Genomic DNA, 12,488 nt, shown 5'->3' with positions numbered 1-12,488 from the left:
AACTTTTGTTCTACGAAAAAAAAAAACATTTTGCTTAAAATAAGTGGGAAAAGTAGGCATGAAATTTTAAATTCAGTTTTTTTTTACTTTTTGTCTTTTCTATTTGAAACGAAGTAGGGTATTTGTCCCTATTTTGGGCCTACTAAGCAGAGCGCACTTTTAATTTGATTTATTCTCATAGACTGCTATTGGCAGCCTAGTTTGTTATACATGAATAAGTTGGATTTTTAATGCTTAAGCTCGTACATTATCAACATTTTGATAAAAATACATTATATCGCTGTAAAAGCACGAAAAACTAAAACACTTTTTGCCCCTATGTTGGGGATATTGCTCCTAGCATACGACCTTCTTTGTGCATATTTTCGACCTACCTTCTGATTGGTTGAAATCTCGAAGCACGTGGCGAACTTTTTATGACGTACGGTTCAGCCCCAGCTCGTACAGTACAGCCGCACAAATTCGGTCGACAAATATGCTAAATCATTGTGATGTTTTAAGCCACAAATAAACATTAGAATGATTGATTTCACTTGCATTACGTGCACAATTAGCTTGGACATGATTTATATCATTCTTTACGAGTTTTAAACATAATTAAACAATTGTTGCGTAGCCAAACAACAAGCTCGTAATATGCAAGAAAGACTGTGAAATTCGAGAAGCGCACACACACTGGCACAGTTTGTAGAATTGTCAAATGTACCGAAAATATATCCATTTCTCTCCGATATGGACGAACGACTTCAATCAGTTATTTTATTGATTTGGTGGCAGTTTTGTGATTGTTTTTGCAATGGGATTGTGCAACCCACCAATAAAAACACATTGCCGGTGGTTCGAGATTCGGGGGACAACTCTCACTCATGTGCTGAGCGATGAAAACCGTGACGCTGAGTGTCAACAAGTGGTAAGCAAAAGTGGTGAATATTTTGGACCTAATGGGCACCTAGCGATTTGCCAAGAAAATTGTGAAGAGTGATATATTTTTTGCTTTATTTCTAATTTAGGAGGAAAAAGTGAATGATCCTTGCCGGCCAAAATGAAGATAATGACTGCATGTATCATTCTCAAGTGGCAGATCTCTGCCAGATTTGGTGAAATGCTCAATTTCGTTGAATTAAGTTTGGTAGACCCAAAATACGTACTAGGCCCAAAATAGGGACAAATGCCCTATCAAAAACTATACGTTTTCCAATATAAAAAATAACATGAAAGTTATAAGTATTGTTGAACTTTCGATTTTTTTCGACTACGAACTGTTTATGTTTCTATTCTGATTCATAAATAATGAATTTCCATTTTTGATGTATTTTTTGATTTGTTGTTCAGTTTTTGTTTTTACAAAAAATGCCAATAGTTGGATTTTTTTTAAATTAACTTAGAATTTTTTTTCAGTGGTTGATATTGACTTTACTTATACACAATTTTTTTTGTAATCATTCTTTAGATAAGAAATGTCTATTATTTGAGCTATCTGGAAGAGTCTGGAAAATGTCGGGAAAAGTCAAGTATTTAAAAATGTAATTCGAGTGGTCACCCTGGGCTTGTTTCAATTTTTTTATTAAAAACATGTATTGTGGTAGGCTCCATAATGTCCATGCATCTTTAGAAATTGTTGCATTGTTGCAATTGATATTTTGAAATCTGGCTGACTATCATGCTGTGTTATTCCAGATTAAAATTTAATGGATAACGTCAAATGGTCATTTGCTAAGAAATTTGAAGTGTTTTAAAATAACTAAAAATATGTTGAACAATATTCATGTATTTGGAACATTTGTCTTGATGTCATACCTTTTATATTTAAATTTTGAAATATTGTTTTTCGAAGAGATTATTTTTTTAAATATTATAGATTAAGTATTATAGATACCGGCATTTGACAATTCTATGAGTCGTAACCAAACAAATAAATCCAGGACACTTAAGTGTGCTTACCGCATTAAACCGGTTCGGCTCACTTCTGTCTTCGTCCGGCTGACAAGACTGAGCGTTTTTTATGGCTCCCTTCTCGCTTTTTGAGCATCTCCAATCTTTTTATGCGTGCAAAAACAATATTTTAATAGGTTTACGATATACGTGTAATGCTTGTCTGTTCGCGGGACGACCAGCCAGGAAATTGAGCAAGCGTTTGCATGATGTTTACCCGATGTATTACCAAATCGATGAGTGTTTTCATTTTGGCGAAATTCCATGGAGTCGCGTGGTCTTTCGTGACTCCATGGAAAAACCACGCGACTCCATGGAGGTATCTAAAATTATCGAACATTTTCAATGCCAAAGACAATATTTCTTACCCGCCTCTATGACAGCTCAAGAACGTCCTCGATTAGCCCTGGCCAGGGCATGATTAATCACCCTAGCGGCGTCCACACTCCTCGTTGCTCCTCCCTCGAAAGAGACTAATTGCTTGGGTTTTCCACCTACACTCTCGGAGGGACACTGCAGCAGCAATCTAACATCATCATCTCCTCCGCAAGTCGCGGTGGTTTAGACTTTGCAGTGAACCGCAGCTAATGTTTTGACCCGTGGCAGAACAAGGTCTGTGCTGTGGCCACCCCTCAAATCTAGGACAGCTCGAATATCTTGATTCACTTTCTCGCAAATGCGCTCAAAAGTTGCGGATCATCGCGAAAACTGGTTTTACCAGTGCAGCTAATTCTACTGAAATGTCGATCCACCATAAGTAAACAATCAACGGGCGTTGGACCTTGGTACGTTGGAGGGATCAAATTAAAGGATGTTGTGAGTTTAGAGTGGTCAAAAAACCACGGTTCAGCGGTATCAGATGTGCAAAAATGGTCTGCGAATCGGCGAATCGCTTCCCAGGAAATCGTGATGAACCAGATGATGGGGGTTTCTCGTGTCGTGAAGGAAAACAAACTTCCTGGAAGTGTCGATTTTCACTTTCTTTATTATGTGTCAGATTATGTTTGTTTAAAAAGAAACCGTTGTTGTTTCGTCTATACCTATCAAAGAGTATAAATACTATGCAGCATCAGTTGAAACAGCAGTGTAGTGGGGGTTTGTGCACAGGTGTAACTAATACAATGTATACATCTTTGAAAAAGTCTTATTAGATTGCGTAATGTATATTTCTATAAAATAACCAAAATCAGGCGCTTAGCAGCTAATAGACCACAGCTCACTCATGGGATAAACTCTATACAGGTGTGCGGTTAAAAACTAAAGCCCAGGATCCACAAATCACTTGAGCCGGGCAAGCGACGAGGACCGGTGCAGGTAGTCCCGGCTGGAGGACTTCATGATCGGCGCTTCCCGCGAAAGTGAGGCCTTGATCGCTATCCGCATCGCCATCGGGAGAGTCTGAAAAAGGGGAAACGGGAAAGATTCATAGCATCGTAACACCAGATGGTCCAGCGTTTGTGGAGCGGCTCATTATCTACTTGTGGTTGATTTGTTGCAACAGATTTTCCGGGCGCGTTGGCGGCGGCCATTGGTTGGGGTTCGGCGCGCTTCTTCGTTTAAGCGGTCTATTTTAAGGAGGCCGCAGATTGTGCTTCGTCGAAGTGTATCGCAGCGAAAATTACTACTTGTGATGCGAAGAGACGCGATTTTTTTTCGTTTGCTGCTTGAAAAAGTTTAAAAATATCGACCCTGTTGTAAGACGGGGCAATTGTTCGAAGATCGGCGCGGCAACGCCGTCCGAGTATCGAGCAAAAATTGTGTACATTCACGGAGCCTGTTAAAGTTCACCATATCTCTTCTCGCGCCAGAACTGTCATTTGTAACGGAGGTCGATCAGCTTTTGCGCTAAGATCTACGATGGCAGTGGTACAAGGTTCAGTTTGGTGAACCCGAGCAAAAAAACAACAAAAAACTCCGCAACAAACATAAGCAACAAATTTGCACTGACGATCAAACTCAAAGTCTTCCTGTTTTCTCTATTTTCATGGGCACACGTTGCAAAACACAGCACGTTGAAAGTGGGAGGAATTTATGAACGATTCGCTAATGGAGAGGTGCACGCGCTGCTGTGGTATTTCGGTACTGAAAACGCGTTGTTACCGTTGTCCGAACAGAACTTTACACGATGTTCGTTTTTTTTTTTGCGAAACATCCACTTTTGACTTGAAAAACGCAAAATATTTCCTTCGCAGCGCAAACTGTCCAGTGCACCTGTTCACCTGCGTGATTTCGGAGAACATTGTGACCTGAAAACGTCCAACGCGGAGCACCTTGACCGAGAGTTCGGTGGTTCACATGAAATAGGAACATTTTTTGCTCGGGTCCGCACTATGATACGATGTCACACGCACGACATTTACGACGTCGATAGTAATAAAACCTATCTCACTTTTGAAGGGCAGCTGTTGTTTGGCCTAAGCTAAATATAGCGGACTAGCAACAATCTTTTCTTGACACCTGATCAATATCGGGTAACGCACAATTTCCAATTGCAACAAACCAACACCCTAGTCGCGAAAAAAACACTCACCTTAACATTCTCAACGTGATGCAGCGGATAATGCTTCTGGTGGTGAATCCTGGCCGCTGGAGCTGTCGTTTTGCGATGTGACAGTGGTGTCGACGGTGGCGTCGATCCCAAGTAGCCGTAGCTGTCCAGTCTGTCTCCTCTCCTGGGATACGGAGCACCATTTCCTCCATTAACCGCTGGCACTCTCAACGAACCCCGCCGTGACAATGGCCGGCCGTAACAGTACACGTCTTCAAACTCCCCATCGTGGCTGCTGCTACTGCTCAGCGTGTCATTGTCCAGCTCCTCGGCGATATCACAAGTGTACATCGAGAACCGATTCAGGAATCGGGGTGTGATTTTGAGCGCGTTCAGCACGTTCATCGGCTGGAAGTGCCGGATGCCGTTCTCGTCCAGCACGGTGTAGGCGATCTTGCCAGCAAGCACTTCATGGCTGGATTCCCGCGGGATGACAGCCTGGATGCCCTTCTTGATGATCAGGAAAGCCTTCGGACAGTGTCGCTGGGTTTGTCCACTCTTCAGGAAGAACTCCTCAATGGCTAGCTGATTGTTGGTGTAGAACAGCGAAATGGGAACATCCTTGGATGTCTCGATCGCGAGCTTCTTGGTAGGAGCATACGAAAGAGCTCCACTCTGTCGGATCAACTCTCGCAGCTTATCACTACTAGTTGCGTGCGCCGGAGTCTTCTCCAAACTATCGATCAACTCCCGATACTCGTCGTCATCCTGGGCCAGCTCCTCCATAATCAACACTCGGTTGATGATGGTGAACAGATCATCATCCTTGTTCAAATCCTTCAACGCTTCCGGATGCTTCATCAGATACTCAAACGTCTCAGCTTCTTTACTGTTGCCTAACGCAAGTGCCAATCCTTCGGACTTTTTCAACAACGCCGTCAACTGATCGTGGTTCGGATCTACCATCAACTCCACCAGTGCACACTGTGCCTTCTCCTGAATACTATCCACCACGGCAGCTTGCAAAATCTCCGCAATATTGACAGTATCTTCCGCCAACCCAGAAGTCTTCAGTCCACTCACAATAGACTTGAACAGATTTTCGTCCTTCTTCAACAAATTGACAAACGCTTCCGACATACGATCATTGTCCATCAGCTGACAGAACTCCTCGATCGCTGTGTGGCTTGCAACAGCCGTCTCTCCACTCTGCTCGTTATCTCCAACCAACGCGGTAATCGTTTTTAACTTTTGATCAATGTTGTTCTTCACGATCGTCTTGTTTACCATACCAGCCAGGTAATCCACCGCAGCCGGATTCTGCATCACGTGCTGAAGCTCCTCGATACTGTATTCGCCGTTGGACATCTTAATCGCTTCAGCGATCACCTCGTACATGGTGCGATTCTCATTTTCGTCAGTATTCGCCAAGATTGAAGCCAAGTTAGTTGCCAATGCATCCACCACTCCCACTGATCCATTGCAAACGGAAACATCCATAGGCTTCCGTTCGTTGAGTTCACATTGCAACGATTCCAGGTTAACCCGACTGCAAACCGACTTCAAGCCGTCGAATATATTCTCCAATACATCCACACTGCCATTCTGGATGTTGTGTTCGGCAATGAACTTCTGCAGTGCCTTTCGCTCCTTGGTACTTTGCAGTACGTAATCCACAGCGGATGCTTCAACCTGGCGTCCAACGTGCATTCCAGCCTCCGAAAGCTGCTGCAGCATCGAACTATCCAGCGTCACGATCAAAGAACTCTCCTGCGAGTCCATCGTGCTCAATGTTTGATTTGGCTTCAACAGTTTCAATTCCTCCGGAGTCACGGTGTAACTCTGCACCAAGAACTCTTCATCGCCGTCCTCGGTATCCTTCAGGTCCGGAGCAACAAACTTGGGACCATCAGCTGTCTGAACAATTCTACCCGGGATGAACGTCACCTTATTCTCCGTCTCCACAACCCGACCCGGCACAAACCGTGGCCCATCATCCGTGTCCACAATCTGGCCGGGTACGAACTTTTCTCCGTCATCATCGGTACTGATTACCTGGCCAGGAATAAACGTTGGTCCGGCCTTCGTATTGATGATCTGACCTGGCACGAATCGTGGACCATCCGCCGTCTGCATCGTTTGTCCGGGCACAAATTTGGCACCGTTCTTCGTTTCAATGATCTGACCCGGGACGAACTTGAGTCCTTCGGATGTTTCAATCACCTGTCCGGGTACAAACTGCTCACCGTGATCGGTGAGGACCACCTGTCCTGGGATGAAACCTTCTTCAACGTTCATTCCAGGAATGAATTTAGTATTCGCTTGCTGTTTGATCAACTTTCCTGGGACGATCTTACCCTGCGGCAGCTCTTCCCGCTTAATCTTCTCCGGATAAAACTCGACACCAGACTCTTGCTGGACCATGTGTCCAAACACACACAGAGAAGGTTCGGTGATCTTCATGTTATCACTATCCATAACCAGCCCAACCGGAGTAGCTTCACTAAACTTGACGGCATCAATAGTCGAAGCGATTTCAAACATCAACTCTCCATTCTCCGCCACCGTCGTTGATCCCGGCATAAACACATCACCGTGCTTCGTGTGAACAATCTGTCCTTGGACAAACTTGGATCCTTCCTTGGTTTCAATGTTAACTCCCGGCACAAACTTGTCTCCTTCGGTGATACCGGGAACAAAGGTATCGTCCACGTACTGTCCAGGAACGAATTTGGAACCCTCCGGTGTGACAACCGTTTTGCCTGGTATAAACTTGGAAACCCCATGTTCGTCAACCACCGTTTGACCTGGAACGAATACCATTTCCTTGTTGGCACCCATCACGGTCTGTCCAGGGATAAACTTCTCCTTTCCGTTCACCGTGATCGTCTGTCCGGGGACGAACTTTACTCCCTCTGGCGTTTCAATATTTTGCCCTGGTACGAACACGCCCGTAGCTTCGTCCACAACCCCAGCCACAAACTTGCTGACACCTTCGGGCGTAACGATCGTCTGTCCCTGCACGAACTGGGGCTCGTCGTTGATGGTCAACACCTGACCGCACACGAACTTTCCGTCGATGACCTTTCCGGCGATAAAGTTCTGCGGTTTACCCGCCTTCGTCAGGGCGATCTCACCCGGGATGAAGTGGATCGATCCTTCGTGGGCGGTGATGGTTACCCCTGGGACGAACTCGAGGATTCCGTTTTGGGACTCGAGCGTTTGGCCGGGTACGAAGGTTGGTTTGTTGTTTATGGTTAGTGTTTGCCCGGGGATGAAGACTTCCTGGTGGTTGACGATGAGTTTAACGCCGGGGACGCCGTCGACGGTGGTAGCTTGGGAGTCTTGAATGCGGGCGATGACTGAGGCGAGGTCGTCCAGATGGGGGAAGAGTTCCGACTGGGAGGCTAGCTTTTCTTCTACGTGGGCGAGGGCGTCCAAGGTTTCTGGGGTGAGGGATTTCATTGCTTTGAGACGATCGGATTTGATTTCGATCTTGGTTGGGTTTATTGTTCCAACGTAAGAGGCTGCCTCCATGCCGGAGGATTTTTCGAGGATCGCGTGATCGACTTGAATTTGTTTGGGTGGAAGTTCGACGGGGGTGATTTGAACGGGTTCTGGAAGATTCTTGATCGACACTTCGTTTGCGCTGTTTTCAGCGGCTTCTTTTTCCAAGGTGTTCCAATCCCAGGACTCGATCATTGGCTTGACTAGGTCACCAAGTTCACTTTCTTGCGTGATTAGGTGTTCGCTGAGTTTCAAAGCGTTGAGTTTCTCGGCGAGTTGACGTTCACGACGTTCTGTGGCAAGGCGGACAGCCTTTTCGCGATGAGCTTCGATGAACTTTTGTTCTTCCTCTTCCTTAAGATCTTGAACCTTTTCTTTCTGCTCGAAAATGTTTGCGATGCTCGAGAGATTGGATTTGCTCTTTGGTTTTGGACGTTTGGCTTCCTCCTTTTCACGCTTTTTGATGACCTCTTCGCGAGGACCTTCACCCTCGTACAGTTGCTCCAGATCGGTTTGCTCGACAGTTTTCAGGCTGACGGAAACGCTGTTGCCTTTTTTGAGTTTGATCAGCAGTTTGTCGGATTCTTTGGCCAGCATTACATCGCGAACATCTCCGTCGCGGACGGCAGCTTCCAAGCGGGCTGGGAAAACCAGCCCAAAGTTTCGTTCATCGACTTTGTACACGTAGAGGCTTTGCTCAATTGGTTTGTTCTTCTGAACCAAGATGCTGGTGAGTGTTTTCTGCGCTTCGTCGGTATCGTCCAGAACCGGAAACACGTACCGGAACGCAACGACGACTGCATGCTTGCGATTTCCGTAGTTTCCTGGCTGGTAGTGGTGGGGGTCTAGCTCGCCGGCAATGTTGGTAACTTTGCACTTTTCTTTGCGTGAAGATTTGATCAGGCAGACCGGTATGAAGTGGTGCGACGGAAGTCCGTACGACTTCCCCGTCACTCGACAGAACCGTTTGGCATCTGCTGGAGAGATTGGTGGCAGCATGGGGAAATAGTTTGGCTTCGGCAGTGACCGGCACTTGCCGGTGATGCGACAGAAAGACATGTTGGCTTCCTGGGAGGTCTGAACGTGTCTGTTGAAATTTCACTGTTCTGTTGCCGCTCCAGGCAACAGCGGAACATTTGCTTAATTGCGGCTAGATTTGGGTTGATCTACTTTTTCGAACTCTCTTCCTCGAGTTCTGCGCTATTAATAGCGGGCGACGGCGTGTACACTTCTTCTGCACCAGCGCGCGATTTGACTAATGCGATTCCCGATCCAGAAGCACGTGCTGTTGAGTCTGTCTGACGCCGAGCAGCATCGTCTAACTCAGACGAGTGAGTCAGTGGAGCATAGATTTTCGGGGATTTGCTCAGACCTCAGGTTACTTCTGGACCAAATGCAGTTCTATTTTTAACCGGGCGATGTTGCGTTTTCGCGGAAAATTTGGGAGTTTTCCTTCTTCTTTACTTCACCGGGGGGTAAAATCTTGAAGTCACTGCTATTCGACCTCCAAATCTTCGCAAGGTACGGTATTCTTCCGTTGTTTTCTCGCAAAAATTGAGAATGATTTTGACTGACAGCTTCTGTTCCTTTTAACGCGAGCACAAAACGAGAAAGCCTTCGGTTTCCACTAAAAATAAAATGCGTTCGTCACGGCTTTTCTGGCCTTTTGGTCTTCACGGTCCCGCGAAATCACAAAATTCCTCGGTGATATTACGTGAAAATGCTTTATCTTCTAGGCAGGCTTCCCCGTTTCTTCAATTATTTTTAATTCTGCGGATCATCAACCACTCTTGACAGTGATCTCGTAAATCTTGGCTCTCGTTGACACTTTACAGCATCCGAAACACGCCGCTGAGTCAAACGACTGTTGTGTCACAGTATCACTTTACACTTGCTATGAATGGCTGTTTTTCTTCCTCGAACTTGATTCACAAAATTTCACAAATTTCCACGCAAGTTCCAGATGATGCTCTGGTCCCGGGGTCCAAGTCCAGCAGCTGGTTCAGCAGGCCGGAGTGGATCAAGTCGCGGTTTCAACGATCGTTTTCGAGTGACTGTCCGCGGTAGACTGATGCCGCCAAAGTGGGGTGTTCTGCGGCAAACGTGAGAACTGGTTTTAAATATAAATAATTTTCCCGCACCCACTTTTATTCTAAAGTTTCCACTCGCGTCGTCTCGCGCGATCTTGCTTGGCTCCGGCTCGCAAATCATCGTCTAGAGAACTGAGGAAAAGCGAGCGAAAGAGAAAGAGTGGAAATTTTTTCTCTCGCGAGAGCGGCCAACATTAGGAAAGGTGTGTTTTGCACCTCTATGTTGCACATTTTAGCTTGAGACTGTGTGTTTTTCTGAGAATGAGAGAGTAATAGTGCGAACGTGAGAAAGCGTTGACGAAGTGCGAGAGAGCTGTGAGATATTGAAGGATTTCGAAAAGTGCAGTAGTTGCAACGGTCAAACATGATTTTCTTAAAAAAGTGAGTTGGATGGTATTTCGATTTTAAATGAAATATGACAGGTTCAAGAAAAACTTTTGGAATTCACCTTGAAACTAACTTTTTTTTTAACAAATAATACTGAAAATAACACCAGATGTATGACTTCAAATTAATCTTCAGTAATGAGCGTTGTTTTTTCCGAGGCAACAGTAAACATTTATCCAACCGCGTTTATTGTCTCTGGCGTGCGCCCCCGAATCCTTGACGGAAAAGTCGCCGCGATGCAATCCGTCACTCCTTCATCACTTGGGCCATTTTCATCCTTTTGCGGGAAATCACTCGACAGCTTGGGGATCCATCATCGTGCAAGAAAGAAACAGATCGTGATTTTTTTCCAAAACAATTACCGTGCAGAGCCAAGATGCCGGAGGTCGTCCAAGAAGACTTTCAAAAGTTATGGGAACAATTAGGTTCAAGATCGTCGAATCAAATGATCATGAGATCCCGGATGAGCCGGAACGTTGATCCGTGGAGCAACTGTCAAGCAACGGGGGGATTTCCTCGTCATCGCCCATTGGCCGTTGTTGACCCAAGAAGTCTAGCGACGCCTGTCGGCGATATTTTCCGCCAGTAGTGGCTCTTTATTTTGGAGGACAGCACTTTCACTGTTCTGGGTTTGCTGCCGGCCCGGGACGACGAGCGAAAGTGCATTTATTTTGGCGGATTGGATTTGCGCGAAATTTGTGACATCTCGTGATGGCAGGGCCACTTAACGTACACAGAAAAAAATAATGTAAATTTGGAAGCTTTAATTTTTGAAGGTTGAATATTGCCTCTTTTATGATGTAATTTTACCTCAATTTAGACTGAAAAAGTGACAACGAAACGAAAAAGTGATTGAAAAAGTGACATTACACCAGAAAAGTGGTAAAATTACACATTTCTAGAGGTAAAATTACACCTTTTTCTGACATAAAAGATGTACCCCTTCCCAGATGTAATATTACCATGATTTTTTTTTTCTGTGTACGATGACATCGGGGGAAATTTGTTCAAGAAACGGCGCAGTTTTTAAAACGAACTCCATGAACCAGGCCTAAAGAATAAAATTGCGCAAACATATTTTGGTAGAAATTTTCAAGTAAATGTTACTTTTCACAAAATCTTCATAATGAAACTGGTCAGAGGTTGGTGTGAGCACACACTTAATTTTATTTAAAATCTGTTATCAGGGCATTAAAATATACATTTTTATCTACATTTGGTTGTATCTTTGCCGAGATATAGCTATTTGAAGATAGCAGTTTCAAAAATCTTAACACAGCCATGACCAAATCGGCTCAAAATTTTGGGGAAGACTCGTTAAACCGATCCTGTGTGCATGACGAAAGCCGATTTTCAAAAAACTTATTTTAAAAAAAGATAAAAATATTTTTGTGTTTTTCATATAAAAAATCGTCAGTTTTTGATTATTGTATTTTTTTAAAAAGCTAAATTTCAAAATCGGACTTCGTCATGCACACGGGATATGTCTTCAGAGTCTTCACCCCGAATTTCAGCCTATTTGGTCCGTAAATCAAGTCGGTGTTCAGAGAAAAACGCTCGCTAAGTTTGACAGTTCGCTTTGCGCATGGCAAAATTTTCAGCTTAAATCGTCTGTAACTTACTTACTTAATCATAAAATATCTTCATGAAACTTTCAGGAGTGATTGAAAATCATGTTTTAAGTTGATTTAATAAATTTTCTGTAATATAAAATTTTGTGATTTTCTACATGTATGTAACCCCTTAATCTTTTTATCATGATTAATTTACCAAACTTTGAAAAATATCATTGCACAGCAAATAAAGTAGTAATCCAGCTGCGTGTAAAAGGCCTGGGTGTAAAATAAATGTTGCATTATTTTATGAAATTCTATGTAATATTACACCCTGAAATATGTAGCCCATCAGTATGGGAAACCTACTTGACCGAAATGTCAAGCTCATATATGCGTTTATCCTAACAGCTTTTCATCGGTCTGATGGCCGAGCGGGCTAAGGCGCCAGCCCTTACTGTTGGTGCCGGGTTTGAATCCCGTCGGTTGCAACTTTTTTTTGTGAGTAGAAAAATTGTACATGCAGTGTGT

General features: G+C 44.3%; 1 protein-coding gene across 1 annotated transcript in view; it reads right to left on the bottom strand.

Moving 5' to 3' along the window:
- Positions 1-10,016, bottom strand: part of LOC6047868 (obscurin) — a 79,151-nt gene extending 69,135 nt beyond the window's left edge. Inside the window, exons 1-2 of the mRNA XM_038261358.1 lie at positions 4,463-10,016; positions 3,214-3,330 (exon numbers count right to left, since the gene is read on the bottom strand). Coding sequence (XP_038117286.1) covers positions 3,214-3,330; positions 4,463-8,986 — 4,641 coding nt within the window. The 5' untranslated portion in view covers positions 8,987-10,016. The remainder of the gene's footprint in view (positions 1-3,213; positions 3,331-4,462) is intronic.
- Positions 10,017-12,488: the final 2,472 nt, after the last annotated feature.

This window comes from Culex quinquefasciatus, chromosome 3 (genome assembly GCF_015732765.1).
Source record: "Culex quinquefasciatus strain JHB chromosome 3, VPISU_Cqui_1.0_pri_paternal, whole genome shotgun sequence".
In the NCBI taxonomy this organism is placed as follows: Eukaryota; Metazoa; Arthropoda; class Insecta; order Diptera; family Culicidae; genus Culex; species Culex quinquefasciatus.
Note: the sequence above shows the minus strand (reverse complement) of the source record. Positions and strands in the feature narration are given on the sequence as shown.